General features: G+C 42.5%; 1 protein-coding gene across 2 annotated transcripts; it reads right to left on the bottom strand.

The window, feature by feature from the left end:
• Nucleotides 1–3732: 3732 nt before the first annotated feature.
• Nucleotides 3733–13154, bottom strand: LOC125284446 (C-type lectin domain family 4 member F-like). 2 transcript variants are annotated; one of them, XM_048228391.1, is made up of 5 exons: nt 13083–13154; nt 5426–5893; nt 4677–4801; nt 4410–4510; nt 3733–4243 (listed from the first exon to the last, which is right to left on the bottom strand). In XM_048228391.1, the coding sequence occupies exons 1-5, from the start codon at nt 13102–13104 to the stop codon at nt 4030–4032; spliced, it is 930 nt and encodes a 309-aa protein (XP_048084348.1). In that variant the 5' UTR covers nt 13105–13154; the 3' UTR covers nt 3733–4029. The 2 variants fall into 2 exon arrangements, with proteins under 2 accessions (XP_048084348.1, XP_048084347.1); XM_048228390.1 differs by lacking the exon at nt 13083–13154 and adding an exon at nt 7318–7471.
• Between the last annotated feature and the right edge of the window lie 6137 nt (nt 13155–19291).

Genomic DNA, 19291 nt, shown 5'->3' with positions numbered 1-19291 from the left:
GTCCACGACCCTCCAGCTCCCTCCGAGGATGAGGATGTTCCTTTCGGACCGCTCGGAGGAATTCCTAGCCCTCCACCGGCTCCCCTCCGCCCTCGGCGTGGTGTCACTCTTGGGGACTTCTGGGGCCGTCCCTTAGGGGGTTCTGTCATCGCTCTCTCTCTGCCTGGTAACAGCTGATTGAAGTCTGATGACCTCCACCTGTTCCTGCTCTGCTCTGCCTCACCCTCGTTTACCTACCAGCTGCACTGCATTCACCACTCATCATGCCCTGTATATAAAGCCTGGCTTTTTCAGTCCACATTTGTCAGATCGTCTGCAACCAGCACCAGTTACCTGCCTGTTTTGGAAGCGCCTCTGACTCTTTGCCTGTGATCGGACCAGCTATTCGACTACTTCTGTGTTCTCCAGCCCGGTAATCTTGACCTGCCTTCGTTCCTCTTCTCACGAATACCGCCTAGTCCTTGACTGTACTGCTGCTTCGTTTCAATTGCTGTTGTGTGTGTGTTTCCCCAGGACTTCCCGGATCATCCAGCTCCTGCCATGGCTGTTAGGCTACTGGGGAACACACACACGCAGACTCTGGAACTCCAGTACCCCGAACCCTGAAACCCCCTTAACCCCCAACCCTTAAATAAGCTTTTGAACGTGACGCTTTTGTGGTCCTCGTCCTGTTTGGTGTCTGACAAAAACACAGTTGTGTTTGTTTTAATGTGTGTAAATAAACACTAATACTTTTTAGTTTGGATCCCTGTATGTTTACAGAACTATGACAGAAGTATGACCTCAAACTGATAGCCGACCTTGTGCACAATGAAAGCAAAAGCCAGATGTGTTTTTTATTCAGACCATCAGTGTGTAGTTGGTACATTGTGTGCTTATTATTGTGATGGCTTGTGTTTACTGTTTGATCCGAAAACACCATTTTTACAAACTAGTATAGCTAAGGCATGCTATCTAAACACATCTCACTAGTATAGCTAAGACATGCTATCTAAACACAGTACATCTCACTAGTATAGCTAAGACATGCTATCTAAACACAGCACATCCCACTAGTATAGCTAAGACATGCTATCTATTAGTAAACAAATCCATTTGTCTGAGGTGGAGGAGACAGCGGACTGCATGTGATCAAAATGGAATAATTTATTTGAGATTGGACATGTATAGCTGTAATCATTTTATATATCATTTCAAAATGACAATAGCAAATCATAGCATAAAGCTCAAACGCACAAACAAGCTTTATTAGTAGAGTCGGTATAATGAATATATGTGATGTGAAATTAATTTCTGCTCGGCTGAATGACTGCTCATTTAGGCTGTATACTGCAGGATCTCATCCAAAAAAAATCGAATAATGATAAAATGAATGGGATGGTGTCTTCGAGAAGGTTATTATGCAAGATGATATGACTTCCAAATTCATTAAAGGTGACCTGCCACACAAAACCGTTTTTACTTGTATTTTTTTAAATATGTTTGGTCCATGGGTGTTTGTGCCATGTCGTGAATGTGAAAATGAACAGCTAACTCCTCTGTCAGCTCAAGCCACTGAAAAGAAATAAGCGGAGAAATCAGGCCAATTGCAAAAGCTCTTCAGTTTGACGTGGAATTGATTGAGCTCATTACTACTCATGAGCTCGCCCAGTTGAGACCGTGTCCACAGACGGTCTAGCTCTGTGACAGTTTTCGTATGCAAGGATGGCTGAATGCCAACGGGCTTGTGCACTATGCACAAATAGAACTATAGGTGCACTATTAAAGGAACCATATGTAAGATTGTGGCCAAAACTGGTACTGCAATCACTTTCAAATTACTGTAGAGCGGTGTATCCCCTCTCCCTCCCCCCTGACTTGAGGTTGCCAACCTGGATGCCAAAACACTACTGACTGCGTGATTAGTAGATAGGTGGAGGGTGGCGCATCAGGCCAAAACACAACATCAACATCAGTTGAGGGCTGCAACTTCACTTTTTAAATGACAATATCCTGGCCGGACTACTGTTGTCAGTGATATAAGTATTTAAAATGAACCAGATTTATTCATGTCTAGTGACATTTCAGGACCATTTTATGATTAATTGAAATACATTTCTTACATACGGTTCCTTTAAGCTACCATGCTAAAGAAACCATGCAGTGTGAGCAGACGCTGACACCAATATTTGCTCATTTACTGACATGGAGTCCAATGTCCAGGGTTCTAAATTAACACTCGCCAAATGCGGGTTAAAATTCATGTTGGCAGGTGTTGATAAAAACTTACTAGCCAGTTTGGCCAGTGATGCATGAGGCATTACACGCATGATACATAAGGCTCTGTTCTCGGTCATATATCCCCCTGGCAGTACTTCTTACATTTCCCATGACCACTGTGCCGCACTGTGCTACGCGATGACGTTTCATACGCCCATTGGCTGTGCACAGTTTGCAGTGAAACCAGCGCAAGAGACCATGGAAACAAACAGAGCGTCTACCAGAAAACACAAGGAATTAGAAGAACGAACAGAGCCAGAGCAGGGAGCATAGACTGAAAGAGGAGGAAGATAGCCAGTAAAGTAAAAAGTAGACCTACATAACACAAATACATAACGCGTTACGAAATATTAATGCAATTAACGCATTGTGTTTACCTATTTCCTTTGTGGGGGGCTGATGTCATGTAACGGAGGCCGCAAAACCTGAAGCAGCAAGACCGTTTATTTTATTGTCTATGGAGGTAAGCTGAAGATGAAACGTGAGGAGCTTGTAGGCGAAAATATTCAGTTTTAAAAAGTTGCCTGATCAGAGATCACCCCCACCAGACGCATCACACACTGTGCATAGGGCACCGAGAGACAGAGGAGGGACCAACATTTAGCCAATAAATAGTAGCTGTACTGCAAACTGTTTTTCACTCGTTAGAGAAAGTATACAATGTCAACGTGCACCAACAGCATGTTACATAAAGATGATACTTTTCAGGCCCTCTCTATAAAGATCCAACTTGAACATAGGCTCTATGCTACTCCATTTAATTGAGAACGCGTCTGAGCACGCACGAGAGGGAGAGCAAACAAGTGGCATCTCCTAAAAATTGATATCTTCTTTTTATTAAGTTAAGATTAAATGTGACAGTGGTTGGGACAGACTTATGGGGGCGAGAAGAGGAATGAAGCAGGGGATGAGGATATAGATAGATAGATAACATGAAATGAAGTGTTTGCACTTTCTGTGTGTATTTTGTGGTATGTATTCATGCCAACAATGTTAATAAAATGATCAAATGCATTCAGTGACACTCATCTAATAAACTCATAATTCTCTTATTTTCACCGGGAAAAAATTGGCAAGTAGAAATTCTGATTGGCTAGACTTTAGAAACTTTAGGCTGGTGATCAAAAAAGAACCCTGCTAATGTCAGAGGCCCCGTCTTTTCACAGTGTGATCAGGGCACAGGCAGATAGCGGATGGTGAGGTGAGGTTTGCTGCAGTGTTTCCTCTACATTTATTTCAGCATGGCGGCCCGCCACGGTTTAATTAATATCCCCAGGGTATCAGAATCAGGGCAGACACGCAATGTAGTTGCAGTTGCTTTTTAAACAATCCTGCCGACGGATCCTCCCTGCTGGCTGGCGCTCACATTGCAATTTAACAATAAGTAGCCTAAAACTAGTCAGAGGTTATTATGGCCCGTCCAGTTTCACTTCACATATTATATATTGTATTGATGTAACCTATTTAAAACATTAACTTTCTTCTCAGTGTTTCCTCTTCATTTAGCGGCCACTGCTTCAGAATTAGGGGAGACGCAAAATATTGTCTGCCGCCACTGTTTAAAAAAAATCTAGCGGAAACACTGCTGTATGTGACAAAAATAAATTTTAGCTCAGAAACTGTGTAACAAGACTTAGAGCGCGTTTAACTATCGCTGGGAGAGTTTTTCGCATATCCAGGTGTGTATTATGGAAGACTTAGAGCGCGTTAAACTATCTGGGTGAGTTTTTCGCATATCCAGGTGTGTATTATGGAAGACTTAGAGCGCATTTAACTATCTCTGGGTGAGTTTTTCGCATATCCAGGTCTGTAATATGGAAGACTTAGAGCACATTTAACTATCTCTGGATTAGTTTTTTCGCATATCCAGGTGTGTACTATGGAACATTTCTCGTCATTCCAGTTCTCCAGGGGTGGTGATAGCCAGAGCTTCACACAGTCTTGCTCTCCTTTGTAGCTGTTTGGCTGGTCTTTGGCCCAGAACCTGAGAATAAAACAGTGGCGTGAGGAAAGGCACATGTGCACAGACAACACAGAAGCAGGTGGGGTGCTTGTCATGGTATGTCTAGTAGCACCCAGGGTGCTCACTTTGTCATGGTACGTCTAGTAAATGAAATAGCTATGATCCAAATACAAATTCATAATCATACTTGGTAGTCAGTGGGCTACCATCTACCCATCTCCACTGCCCCTCGATGTTGACATCAGACAGGCCAATCCAAGCTTCCTTGTTAAACGATGAGACAAATTCCTGTTGTTTTCATACAAACAAATACAAATGAATTGGTAAAAGCTCATGTACCAAATTTGTTTTCAAGTGAAAAGACAGATGCTCACCTCAGACAACATTGTAATCACCACCACCCCGCACACACACACATATATTTATATAAATACACACAAACAAACACATTCACCTGTTCCTCTTGGCTGTCTATTTTGATCAGGTCTGCTCCTCTCGATTTGCAGTCCTGTCGCGCGTCATCCCAGGATTTGTTCATTGTTGAGATGTAGTACAGGTGGGAGTCAAAATACCTCCAACCTTTCAAAATAAAAGTGTCATAAGAGCTACTGTACACTGAAATACTCCCAACCTTTCCAAAATCAAAAAGTCAAATCATATAGCTACACTGTCTACCCTGATTCAAGTTGACATAACACTTTTGCATTCTGGCTCTGATCCTGCATGCTATATTGCTGCATTAAAATATGTGTCATGTTTAAACCCACCATTAGAACACGCTAGTAGTGTTAAACCCGCCATTAGAGCACACTAGCTACTCTGTGTTAAACCCGCCATTAGAGCACAATAGCTGCTACTCTGTAGATAGCGCAGTAGTGTTAAACCCGCCATTAGAGCATGCTAGCGCAGTAGTGATAAACCCGCCATTTGAGCACGCTAGCGCAGTAGTGTTAAACCTGCCATTAGAGCACGCTAGCTGCTACTCTGTAGATAGTGCAGTAGTGTTTAACCCGCCATTAGAGCACACTAATTAATTGCTACTCTGTAGGTAGCGCAGTAGTGATAAACCCGCCATTAGAGCACACTAACTGCTACTCTGTAGTTAAAGCAGTAGTGTCTGGCGGTGACTGCCACTGTATTAAATATGGCCTAAATCTAACTTTTTTTCAAACATTACTTGACTTAACTATAATTACTACTCACCCAAGTCTAGGAGCCCTTTCTGCATGTCATTTCTCTCGTTCTCAAGGTTGACATAGCTGGTGTTCAGCGATTCTCGATCTCGTTTCAGTTCATTGTAGCGGTTCTGCAGCTGGTCTTTATCTTTGGATAGAGTGTTGTAGTTGGCCTGTAACTGGACTTTCTCTGCATGTGTGTTGGTGTAAGTGGCATTTAACTGGTCTCTCTCGCTGACCACAGCTGCATAGGTGCTCTCTAGCTGCTCCTTCTCTTTTGTGATGAGTGTGTTGCTGGTCTTACACGCATCCCTTTCCCTGGTCAGATTAGCATTAGTGGACTCTAGCAGATCTCTGGCTCCAGTAAGGTTGGTGGTGATGGCGCGCAGCTCGTGTCTCTCTCTGGAGATGTGAACGCACAGCCCCATGATGGTGAACAGCAGAAGGGCACACAGCAGCAGCACGCTCCCTGTAGCCAACTTGTAGGGCCTTGCCCCTGCGGAAAGGTAATGCCATTAAAGGTTAGTTACTGACAAGACGCCTTTTAATAGCCAAAATGTCTGACAGTGACATTTGTTTCGTTTTAAATCACTTGGGGAGACATGATCCAGACGTTGCGTTGTCATGGTTTATCCAGCCGTTCTCTGAGTCTGACAGTAACACTTTTAGCTCCAGGTCATTGAATCAGATTCGAACGTTATCTTATAGGAGAGATGCTAACGGTCTAATCTGATTCAATGAGCTGGAGCTAAAAGTGCTAGTCAGATGGAAAACGAGTGTATTTCCCCAAATGGTGGAATATTCCTTTAAAAGGTTAGTTACTGACAAGACACCTTTTAACATTTTCCTGGTTTATTTTCATGGAAACACAAACATTAATTTGTGCCATACATTATTAGAGTGTGCGTAAAAGCCCTGTAATTGAGTTGCCTGTACATTAGAGTCAATGTAAAAGCTCTGTAAAGGAGTTGCCTGTACATTATTGGAGTCAATGTAAAGCTCTGTAAATGAGTTGCCTGTACATTATTAGAGTCAATGTAAAAGCCATATGAGTTGCCTGTACATCAGGGGTCACCAAATGGCGTACCGCGGTCCGAGTCCGGACGCTGACGTGATCCTATCCGGACCCGGACCATAATAGCCTAATTTAGATTTTCACGTAAGATTTCAAAACTGCACTAAATGTTTCATTGGTTAGGATAACAGCATTTACTTCAGGAACAATCATTTCGCTTGCTGCTACTCTGTGAATTCTGATAAAGTCGAGTCAGTAAGTAAAGTAGCCTACGGGGAAGAGACTCACTGATAGCCTGAAAGTTGCCTGAGGATGACTGGTGATTATAGTCAGCATTTTATTTCAGGAAGGCATGAGTGCATGTAAAGACAAAATAGGACCTCAAGGACCTTTGGACCATTTCCTCAATAACTGCATGCAAGGCAACAGATGTGTGAAAAGATGGTTAGCTTGCTGCTAGATTTAAAGCTTAGCACCTGTTACAACATGTGGTTTAAGTGATTTCAATTTGAAAAGATCAAATACAAAATATTTTATTTGACTGACAAAGCATATACTTAATAAAAATATATGAATAGTCCATGTCAATATTACAGGTTACTCAATGTATTTCAAACATTTGTTTGTAAATGTTTAATACATATTTAGAACAGAGGGTTACATTTGGCATGTTTCATTAATGGGGTCTTGCTTAATCCGTGTAGTGTTTTTTTTTTTTTTTTCGAGTATTATTATTATAAGTTATGAAAATGTTAGATTTGTTTGTGGTCTTTGCATTGTGCACTATATTACTACAACTTGTCCTTAACTTGTCTACAACTTGTCCTTAACTATTTGATGTTTTCTGCATTTATGTAAAGCAGGTCTATTGTGTATGATTAAGCAAAGAGGGAAAGTAGACTTGCCTTTCTGCTTGATCCTTTCAGATCCCCAGCCTCCTCCTGGAGAGTCACTTCTGGTGCTGTTATCGTAAACTTCTATATGGTCAGTCAAAATCTGTTTGACTTCAACAATGTCTTCTCTTTCATTAATATTTACAGACATTTTTGTTTCTCTGTCTTTTTGTATCAACTAGAGTGACCAAAGCAACCTTCATTCTGGTTCCCTTTTCCTGTAGCCTTGCTAGAAATGTTTGCAGATTGAGGAAGCAGAGAAAGGAAAGCTGCTTCGCCAAGCATGATAAACTCTAGTGCTGAAAAGAAACTCAGATGTTGAGGTCTCGTGCCAAACAAGTTCATCAGTGGGCCTCCAGAACGAGTCAGCAAATCCTGATGCAGATGGGGACTTGTGAAATGACAGGAATGTGTCACAGACTACGTTTACACGAAGCAGGGTATTTTCCTAAACAAATATCTGGCCATCTACGTTTGCAAATAAAACTGAATTTACACGAGACCGTTTTTTTTTTTTTTTTTTTTTAATGTGTTTACACGAACCTGTGTACATACATGCTGTCATGAGCACGCCAAACCACAGTGGCAGTCTAACGAAAAGCTCAAGCTCACATTAACCAATCAGAACCCTGAAAAGTCGCACGTGAGAACATGTAAATGTAAACATTGGTCGTACATTTGGTGTACTTCTGCCGCATACTTTGACGTTGGCTGCCCAAAACTCCGTTTACCACAGTTTACAACCAAACGCAAAAGGACACCTGCAACAACACGTCTCTCCAAGACTCAAAAGGACACCTGCAGCAACAACACGTCTCTCCAAGAATCAAAAGGACACCTCCAACACCACGTCTCTCCAAGACTTAAAAGGACACCTGCAACAACACCACGTCTCTCCAAGACTCAAAAGGACACCTGCAACAACACCACGTCTCTCCAAGACTCAAAAGGACACCTGCAACAACACGTCTCTCTCCAAGACTCAAAAGGACACCTGCTACAACACCACGTCTCTCCAAGACTCAAAAGGACACCTGCTACAACACGTCTCTCTCCAAGACTCAAAAGGACACCTGCTGCAACACCCCGTCTCTCCAAGACTCAAAAGGACACCTGCAACAACACCACGTCTCTCCAAGACTCAAAAGGACACCTGCAACACCACGTCTCTCTCCAAGACTCAAAAGGACACCTGCAACAACACCACGTCTCTCTCTCCAAGACTCATAAGGACACCTGCTACAACACGTCTCTCCAAGACTCAAAAGGACACCTGCTACAACACCACGTCTCTCTCCAAGACTCAAAAGGACACCTGCAACACCACGTCTCTCTCCAAGACTCAAAAGGACACCTGCAACAACACTACGTCTCTCTCCAAGACTCAAAAGGACACCTGCTACAACACCACGTCTCTCTCTCCAAGACTCAAAAGGACACCTGCAACACCACGTCTCTCTCCAAGACTCAAAAGGACACCTGCAACACCATGTCTCTCCAAGACTCAAAAGGACACCTGCAACACCACGTCTCTCCAAGACTCAAAAGGACACCTGCTGCAACACCACGTCTCTCCAAGACTCAAAAGGACACCTGCTACACCACGTCTCTCTCCAAGACTCAAAAGGACACCTGCTGCAACACCACGTCTCTCCAAGACTCAAAAGGACACCTGCTACACCACGTCTCTCTCCAAGACTCAAAAGGACACCTGCTGCAACACCACGTCTCTCTCCAAGACTCAAAAGGACACCTGCTACAACACGTCTCTCTCCAAGACTCAAAAGGACACCTGCTGCAACACCACGTCTCTCCAAGACTCAAAAGGACACCTGCAACACCACGTCTCTCTCCAAGACTCAAAAGGACACCTGCTGCAACACCACGTCTCTCTCCAAGACTCAAAAGGACACCTGCTACAACACCACGTCTCTCCAAGACTCAAAAGGACACCTGCAACAACACCACGTCTCTCCAAGACTCAAAAGGACACCTGCTACAACACCACGTCTCTCTCCAAGACTCATAAGGACACCTGCTGCAACACCACGTCTCTCTCCAAGACTCAAAAGGACACCTGCTACAACACCACGTCTCTCTCCAAGACTCAAAAGGACACCTGCTACAACACGTCTCTCCAAGACTCAAAAGGACACCTGCTACAACACCACGTCTCTCTCCAAGACTCAAAAGGACACCTGCAACACCACGTCTCTCTCCAAGACTCAAAAGGACACCTGCAACAACACCACGTCTCTCTCCAAGACTCAAAAGGACACCTGCTACAACACCACGTCTCTCTCTCCAAGACTCAAAAGGACACCTGCTACACCACGTCTCTCCAAGACTCAAAAGGACACCTGCTACACCACGTCTCTCCAAGACTCAAAAGGACACCTGCTACACCACGTCTCTCCAAGACTCAAAAGGACACCTGCTACGCCCTAATTGAGATGGTGGGCAAAGGACAAGGACTCAATGAGCAGAAACTAAAACTACTGTGTGACATTGAGCTGCCCGCCGATGTTTCTGCTTAAAGGGAAACTTGGCAGGATTTCCCCCTCTGCTGGAGAAATTGTGCATTATGCTATTTCAAACTGTGGAAAAAAGGTAATGATAAAGCACATGGATTTGTTTACAAGCTAGCAAAACGGTTAGCATAAGTTCGGTAGACAATGTGGATGTTACAAGGTAAGAAACACGATTTAAAACAAGTTTCTTGTTTCTCACTTCTCTTTCCGGGACAGTAGTCTCAATGTTGCAAGGTTGGTTTTCCGCCTGGGGACGCTAGGGGCAGCGGGGAAAGTCACCATTTTCACCGGAACAGGTCATTTAACCATCCAAATGATTTCTAAACGGGTTTATTACGTTGAAATAGTTGCCAAGTTCCCCTTTAACCTCTCATGCTCAAGACAACTGGACTTGTATGCACAGTCCCTTTAAGATACTCAGAACTTGATTAGAAAATGGTGTGCAATTCAACACATTCAGGCCTGTCCTATTTGACTCTAGTGTAGAAACACATTCAGGCCTGTAGTTGACTCTCGTGTAGAAACACATTCAGGCCTGTAGTTGACTCTAGTGTAGAAACACATTCAGGCCTGTAGTTGACTCTAGTGTATGTGGGCCTGTAGTTGACTAGTGTATGTGGGCCCACATTTCTCCTGGAACATGGCGTCCAGCTTATTGGCTTATCACACCTCCTCCCTTTTTGCCTGCTGTCATCCTGGCTTGTGCAAAATTCAGAATTTTAGATTTGACCTCCATTCAATTCATGAGTTGGAATTTGAATTGAATTGGCTCCGCCCCACGGGAATTAGAATTGGAATGCCAGGAAGTGGAATTAAATTCATGACAATTCAAACAGTTCCACAGTCACATAACAGCGAGAATGTGTTGAATCTCACACACATTCAGTGTTGGGAAGGTAACTTTTGAAATGTGATTGGTTACTGTTATAAGTTTCAAGTTGTGTGTTTGATGCAATTATATCTGACATATGCTGTGAAGCTTCATTGTTAAACACTACCCTTAAATTATGATATGACTTTTATTCGAATTTCAATTCTACTTTCTTTAAGTACAATTTGAATTCTAGATCCTGTTTTTGACCTCAATTCAAATTCAAGAATTTAGGAGTCATTCACAATTCAATTCTGAATTCTGCACAAGCCTGCTGTCATCTTTCTCTGGGCTGGTTTGTGTGCACCTCAGCAGCAGGGTATTGCAGGTCTCTTTCTGTCCAGAGACGTTGCTAAACATGCACATGAAGACCCTCAACTGGCGCCCAGTCAGTTGCATAGAGATACATTTCCTGTCTGCTGTCACTGTATGTGTCAGTAGCACCCCTGCAAGGGAGGTGTGGAAATGCACAGCAGTGAGGAAGGAACTGAGGCTGCCCTACCTGCCACAACACTAAGGCCACGTCCACACGTACTAAAACGATCTTTTTCCCCCCTGTCTTCCCTGGAATCGATTCAAGAATATTTGCATCATATTCCGGGCCTATAGGTGGCACCGTTTCTGTTTCAGAAATTCACCAAAGCTTGGGTGCTGTAATATACAAACAGACAGAATAGGCTATGGCGAAAATGGCTAGTGCAAGGAAACCAGAATCTTTGTGTGGACTGATGGTGAACTGTCAACTGTAGTCAACTGTAAAACCAATAAACTTAATTTTTACGGTTTGTGAAGGGTGCAGTCCCGTCCTTTATTTGGCAATAACGCAGGTGCAAATAATCTCCTTTACTTTCTTTGGTTGTATAGTCCGCGATTCACATTAGTTTCTATCACCGCAAGTGCATAGGCTACTAATGTTAGGCCTACCCAAGTTCTAGGCTATCGCCACATTTATAATATTGATATAATACATTTGTTAGTAACAGTCGATACTTTTGCCTGCATCAAATCGCGCTTTCGTATTTAGTGCGCATCTACAGTGGGCATCGCTTTCAAATGACCACTTCATTCGCGCATTACGCGGCGTGAAGCTGCGTGAAGCTTTAGTACCACTTTCAGCCACTGTGCGTCGCTCTGACACTGTACATCGCTCTGCCTGCCGTCCCTTCTGAAGCAGGATCTACTATTAAACATAATTGTTGCCGAGAGTAATCCCAGCCTACGAATTCAATAACAGAATAAATAATGCATAATTAAACATTACCTCGATTTAGGCTACTTGGGTATGGCTTAAGGTTTGACTACACGGTGGTAACGAAAATCGAAATTTGCTGTCTACATTATTGTCAGTGTTGGGGTTAAAAGCAACTACGCAAATCAAAACAGTGGTGTGATAATTGAGCCAGTAGAGAAATAACTGTTCAGAATTCATCTGTAGTCTTGGGTAGGCTTCTGCAGAAAACAATGTTGTTGCCGATTTAATACTATCTGGCGACGTTTTTAACAGGCTACGCAGTGCCGGCCTGAGCCTTTTGGGGGCCCTAAGCAGAATTTGATTTGGGGGCCCCCTCCCACAACGCGGAGTCACCTGTGCTTGGCGATAATTGACAACTTCACACTATAATGTTATATTATAAATTAATACAGTGAGGTTATGTATTAATACAGTGACTGATTATGAACTACTGTCCCCCTGGACACAGATGCATAAGGACCCTCTCCCCCTACCCTATTTGTGCAAATGTGGGTACAAACAGGTGTGTGTGTGGGGGGGGGGGGGCGGGGTTCTGGGAGTACTCCCCCAGAAAATTCTGAATTTGGTAGATGTGATTTCCTGTATTCTGGTGCATTTTTGGGATGGTCAGCTGGAGAAGGGCATAGCCTTTTGCTTTTTGACTTTTAGAGGTAGTGACTTCACACAACTAATTGAGGTTCAGGGTCCCTTGACCTCTTGGGCTCGGTAGGCTCATTCAGTAATCCATCCTTGCTCACATGCCAAAAATGTTTTGGGGCTCCGCTCTAGACTTCTGGCCCCATGTGCTTGGTAAACCAATGTATTAATATAGTTGTTATTTACACCAACCCTGTCACCTTTTAATCTTAGAGAGTACTAAAATCACAGATTTATTTGAAACTTTCATATTCAAAGTGAAGCACTAAGGGTGGTTTACTGAAGTTGAATTGACAAATAACAAAATCAGCATTTGTATTTGTTGTAAATAAGTACATCCGTTTAATTACTTGTTTTTCAACAGATTTGCAGAACAAATCCGCAAATGTGCATTAAATAAGCAATCTTCAACTACAAAATAAAACCAAAATAGACAAACATTGATAATAAAAAAAAAATGTCCCAAAAAATAGATACTTATTCCTACTTCGTTCCTGGCTTTCAGGCATCTGCAACTCGCAGTGGACTGCAGTGGACGAACCTGCAATGATTAAATAAATACATAAATAAATAAAAAAAACTATGTTAAATGTGTCATGTCATATTAACAGGCTATGTAACCATTTGCCTCACCTTCTGTGTCATCAGCCATGGAGGCAGACACTTGATGAGGTAGAGTTAGGTAGAGGTAGAGACAGGGTCGGACTGGGAACAAAATTCGGCCCTGGCAATTTTCTCCTGGACCGGCCTTTTTTAATTCTGGTTGCTAATCACACCATTTTAAAGTGATTTGAGAGGGACAGGATTCAGGGATAGGCTACTAAAGACAGGCTCATCTTCTGTCTGTCTCACGTCATGTTACCCCATGCATTAAACCCCATGTCACTGCTTGACTAAATGAAAAATATAGGCTACTGAACATGGACATCGTCATAGTTGACAGAAATTACGTTTTGTGCCAACATGTTGTAGAAACACAACCACAGCCTTTATTTGGTGCAAATCTTCTCCTTTACTTTGGTTATAGTCCGCGATTCACATGCGACGGGCCGCAAATAAGCTAAATAACTGTAAAAAAAAAAAAATCCCGGAGGTCACCGCCGGGCATTTGCCCGGTTGTACAGATTACCAGTCCGAGCCTGGGTAGAGATGTGCTCCAAAGTATTTCAACAGTGTCCCTGAAAAAATAAAATATTGCATAAGTGTTTATTTTGCTATCATTACTTACACTCATCAACAAGCAATTCCACATCTAACAATTCATATTCTATTGGCAAATGAGGCATAATTGCAGTATGGTGAACACTTAACATGGTGATGTACTGCAGCCTAAATATGAGGGTAGCACCGCTACATCACTCGCCACTATCTTAATCAAATTTAAGTCTATTTTCATCACAGAAGTCTCCCCACCCAACATGGTATATTTTCTTATAAACACTACCATCTCTCACCAAAGATCTTAGAGCAGAGCGCACGTACTGTTCCATCTTTGCCTATGAAGCTGGAACGTTACCGATGCCCAGAGTCGCGCTAGTCAGTGGGTTGGGGTTGGGACTGGGAGCCTGGGCTTAGCCTGCTGTTGCTATCAGACTTACCACTATGTCACATATTATAGAACAGTAAAAAACTATCAACACTTTCAGGTGCGAAATCAGAAACAATCCCTCTGTGGTAAATTTGCCTTCAGCTACGTTTTCATGTAGCTAGTGCTAATGTCCACTTCAGTCAGCTAGCTAGCTAACTTTAATTTACAACATAAGCCCACCTAGAGCTACAGTAGGGTACATGCTTGATTGAACATCCAAAACAATCCCAATATCCTTGACATCTGAAATACACCTAGATAAATATATATTAATGGGAGACATTTCTCTATTGATGGCGGGGATTTAGCTCTGGTGATGGCTTATATTAGATCATGACAGCTAGCTAACGTTAGCTACCTCAAGCACAAAACATACTGTAAATAATCATGCAAACATACCTGTATCTTGCTGGTTTGTCTCCTCCTCTGTCATTTTCTTCTTTCTGTTTTCGGCACCAGGGGGATACGTCCTTTTTTGTGACTTGTCTTAACATTACCATCTCTTCCGATTTTTTAACTTGATGCAGTGTCTGCACGAATTGTCTATGCACCCGAGGTGTCTACTTTATGCGCATGACTCAAAGGCTGGCAGACACATAGCAGTAGGCAGGTATATTGATCATGAAAACAGAATTTTCTTGTTTTGAATTATTAATTGTTTCATTTATTCATTCATTGATGTCACTTGTTTACGTTATTTCTTATGTAAAAAAAAGAAGAAACTCTATTGGGGGCCCCCTGGTGGCAAGGGGGCCCCAAGCAGCCGCTTAGATCGCTTATGCCTCGGGCCGGCCCTGAGGCTACGCAATAGAGGCTTAGACAACTATGACCCACGTTTTGGTTTCGTAAATTAATTTGCTCTACTTCTTGACTGCAATGTAGTCAATTGACTGCTTGACATGTCATTTTTATTTTTCTGTACAATAAACAAATACATCTACTTTATGCCGCAGAATTACATTCATATTTGGCTGACTGCAGACGCGCCACTTCCCTCCCCATATTCCAAGATTAAGATAGTAGCCTATACAAAAAGCACTTCATACTATCATAACAAAAATAGTAAAAAAGAATAGCTATTTGCAATTTGACAAAACACTGGTCCTCATTTTGCGAATGCGAGGACGATATGAGCCTGTTGCATTTAGTTAGATGTCCGAGTCACGCATAATGTTTGAAAACCACTGGCTCGTAATCACAATAATTTAACACACGACAGTTGGATAGCCTACTTCATCATGTCCCCATGCCTACATTTTTGTGAGTAGCAGCGCAGGCTTTATATAAAATTCTTCAACAGAAGGCCTCGAATGTTGTCTTGTTTGTGGAGCACTTTGCTTCGCTTCTGTAATCTCGGCTTCATTGAAAATGAGGGCTTCCCTCAATGACCCTCCGAGAATAAATAAAGGTTGAATGAATGAATGAATGCAGGCTTGCCCAAAATAAAGGCATGTGGTTTGCGCAGCCTAAATAACAGACCCGCCAGAATGTGCGTTATGATGCTTTTTTACGAGCAAGATGTTTTGGTACCCCACGACACTGCATGTTCTTAAATAACAATGATCATCAGTAATATTCGACCATTAATTTGGGTAAATGGGCAAGCGTGACCACCTTGATTGGCTGATGATTGTAACGCTGGCATGATTCCAAACACCTCCCCTTTACGATGATGAGTGACAGGTGACAGGTCTCAGAATGCGTAAGCTACACAAGGACGGAAGATGATGAATAACTGGGGCCGTAGGGCTATTCACAAAGGCTTTTATCTTACTACTAGGAGTAGGCTACTCCTAAATCGCACTTAAAGATTTTAGCTTGGAGTTTTCTCTTAAAAGTTATTCACAAAGCCTTTCAGACAACTCCTAAACTAGGAGTGAGTCTTCGTGGCTATAGATGACGTCATTACTCATGCACGAGCTTGACTGAAGTGACCACCTTGATTGGCTGACGATTGTAACGCGGGGAATTCCAAACACCTCTTCGATGATGACTGACAGGCGACAGGTCGGAGAATGCGGCGCTACACAAGTAGTGCGAAGGACAGAAGATGATTAATAACTGAATAAAAAGGCCTAGCCTAAATGAATAAAGAGTAAGGCAAAACAAATAGCCTAGCCTAATGAAACATAGGCCTATGGATTGATGCAGTAGCCTACAACATTATTAAATGAATCTGTCACCATATCCCTAGGCTACGTTTGCAAAGAGGAGAACATTTTAATTTGATTCACAATGAAACGTTACATTTCATTTACATGTTAACAATGAGTAGTTTTGGTTGTTGTTGGTGGCGTTATTGCATCCCTTTTATGAATGCAAAATTGTTCCCTCGATTGGAAGCTCCTGTTTGCATAGGCTACGATTTCAAAACATCGCGAACGTAAAATGCCACAAAAAAAGCTGTTTATGAATAGGTCTTAGTGAGTTAGGAGTCCTCTCGACTTAAGCTGTCCCAGACTTAGGTGCTACTTTTAGGTCTAAAATGCTTCGTGAATTACTTTTTGTGAAAAAATTAGGAGTCCTAAAGTTAGGAGTGACACGCCCATTATTTTTAGGAGTTGCTCATAAATTCACCAGTTAGGAGCTACTTTTAGCCTTAAAATTCTTTGTGAATACGGCCCCTGAATAAAAAGGCCTAACCTAAATGAATCAAGGCAAAACAAATAGCCTAGTAGCCTAATGAAATTGATTTAGTATCTTTGTAACATTATTAAATTATTCTGTTACTATGCCTACGTTTGCAAAAGAGAACATTTTAATTTGATTCACAATAATGTTACATTTAATTTACATGTTGACAAAGATTAGCCTAGTTTTGGTTGTTGTTGGCGGCGTTATTGCATGTTAGTTATGCCTACAATGCAAAATTGCTTCCTCGCGATTGGAAGCTCCTGTAGCTGCATAGGATTTCAAAACACGGCAAAATTCCGCAGGTTTGTGATATAGGTCTGTGAGTAAGGAGTCCTGACTTCTTAAGCTGTCAGAGGTGGGAAGGTGTGATTTTTGGGGGGCAGGGCCGGATTAACTGGGCACAAATGTCTGATGGCCTCCCTTCCCCCCAGCCAACGTGAATCGGGTGGTTAGTTAATAGGCCTATCGTGAAGATTTTTCCTGCCATCTAAGGCACGAGCGCATCTGTGAGGCCAAGCCTCACCAAGTAGCTCGTTTGTTTACAACTAACATTGCATTTAATTAAACTGCTATGCCGAAATAGTTTTCAACATTTTGAATATTAGTGTCTGGTGAATTGAAATGTTCTCAAAGGAGCCTTATGGCTGAAAGCTGCTTCCCCCCCCGTCAAGCAATATAACCATACAAACGCGCTTCCTGCACTCATTGTTTCAAAAGGAGTAATTTTGGCTTAGTCAGAACTGAAGAGCTGTGGACGGCACGGTATGCCCAATGAAAATAAATTAACGCAAGGCAACACAACACAGACCCCGCTTCTCTCGCGTCAGTCACTGACATGAACGAAACACAGAACCCGCTTCTCTCACGGCAGTCACTGACAGTAACCTAGAATAAATGCATGTCCTTTGTCAAATGTATTATGTTCCAAGTAGCCTATGCATAATTCTGCTTCAGTTGAACAAATACATTTGCTTATTTCACAGAAAAATATAAATAGCCAGTTAGGGTCTACATTGCAGAGTTGGTAAATTATGGTAGGCCAACTTGCAGTGAACATACAAACAGGGGAAATTATTTCTCTTGCAGCTGAGTAGCCTCAGGTTCGCACGTAGACATAAGGCCGAACATACAAGCTCCAATCGTGCGCTCACGACAATCACGCCGTTAAACTTAAATAGGTTAACAGCACTCTAAGTTCGCCTTCAAGCAAGGAAAACGATGATTTGAAGACATCTGTTTCGTTGGAAGGGCAAGGGGTAGCAACAGGGCAACACAGACACAGGCCCGATGGCAGGGCTGTTATGAGAGTATTAAAATATGGGATATTCTACGGGGAAACATTAAAACGGCAAGACAGCGGGGGAAAGTTAAATACGTGATAAACATGGAAAAAGTTGGCATGCATTGTTTCGGTCCCCGTGCACAGGGATTATTTGTCATATTATTAATCATATATGATTATTTGTGAAATTGTGCAAACAGGCGCAACACATTTGAAAAGGAAGGGCTGGTAGCATACAAGCTCACGGGAAAGATTGATTTAGTTATCACAAAGTGTGTGGCTGTGGCGCGGGCGGAAGACAGCGACAATTGGCAGGGGATGGTCATGTCTTTTTTAACAATTCTGTCGGAGGGTCATTGAACAATTTCTAGCAGCAAAGAGAGGGTCATGCAACTTCCAACTGAAGCACTCAAAATTCCTCCGGTGGCCCCTTCAATAAATAACGAACAGTCCATAGATTGCTGCTGAGCTATATGTCTTGGTTCTGTTAACTCATTGCCAAATGCATAGCCTATCTCGCGGTTGCATCCATTACAAACAAACATGCAATGTGAACGTCTGGGATTGGGGAGAGCACTAAATGCTCTACTGAATAAGCACGAAGTCAAACCTTTAAATGAAAAACACTCTTTAATAATCCAAAAAAAATAAACCGCTAATGAAGTAAACTTGTGACCATCAACAATCGTTTATCGCTTGTAACTCCGTGATACCAGGAGGTAACAGGAAGGCATTTGGCTGAGCAACGGAGGTTAATATGCTCCATGTTTTGTCCAAATGATGACTGTCTATCATCGTTGCACTCGGAGAAAACCGGAATGTTTCATTCGTCCCCCGTTTCAATCGTCCCGGTTGTACCTACTCAACACGCAGATAGAACCTTATTATTCTAAGGTAGCGAAATACCGTTCAGCATGATTCATGCCCAATTAATTCCCCCTGTTAAAGTGTTCGCCTTTGTAGTTTGGTTTCGTGATAGCCTATGATAAACGGCTTATGGTCAAATATGTGAAAACGTTAAAATACGTGATAAACCCGGAAAAAGTTGACAGTGATTTTTTCATAATCACTTGGAGGGTCATAGAAAAATGTATTGCTGTTGAGGGAGGGTCACGCGTCTTTTTGGACTAATGCTCCCAAAACTCCTCCGGTAGCCCCTTAAATAAATAACGAACAGTCCCTAATGAAGTAA

This window comes from Alosa alosa, chromosome 19 (assembly GCF_017589495.1).
Source record: "Alosa alosa isolate M-15738 ecotype Scorff River chromosome 19, AALO_Geno_1.1, whole genome shotgun sequence".
Taxonomy (NCBI): domain Eukaryota; kingdom Metazoa; phylum Chordata; class Actinopteri; order Clupeiformes; family Clupeidae; genus Alosa; species Alosa alosa.
This window is presented reverse-complemented; position numbering and strand designations above follow the sequence as displayed.

Coding starts and splice junctions, on each gene's coding strand:
- LOC125284446 (XM_048228390.1), bottom strand. CDS start 7,456: ATGTCTGTAAATATTAATGAAAGAGAAGACATTGTTGAAGTCAAACAG. Junction 4,802..5,425: donor GAAAGGGCTCCTAGACTTGG/GTGAGTAGTAAT, acceptor TTATTTTGAAAG/GTTGGAGGTATTTTGACTCC. Junction 4,244..4,409: donor GGTAGCCCACTGACTACCAA/GTATGATTATGA, acceptor TTTTATTCTCAG/GTTCTGGGCCAAAGACCAGC.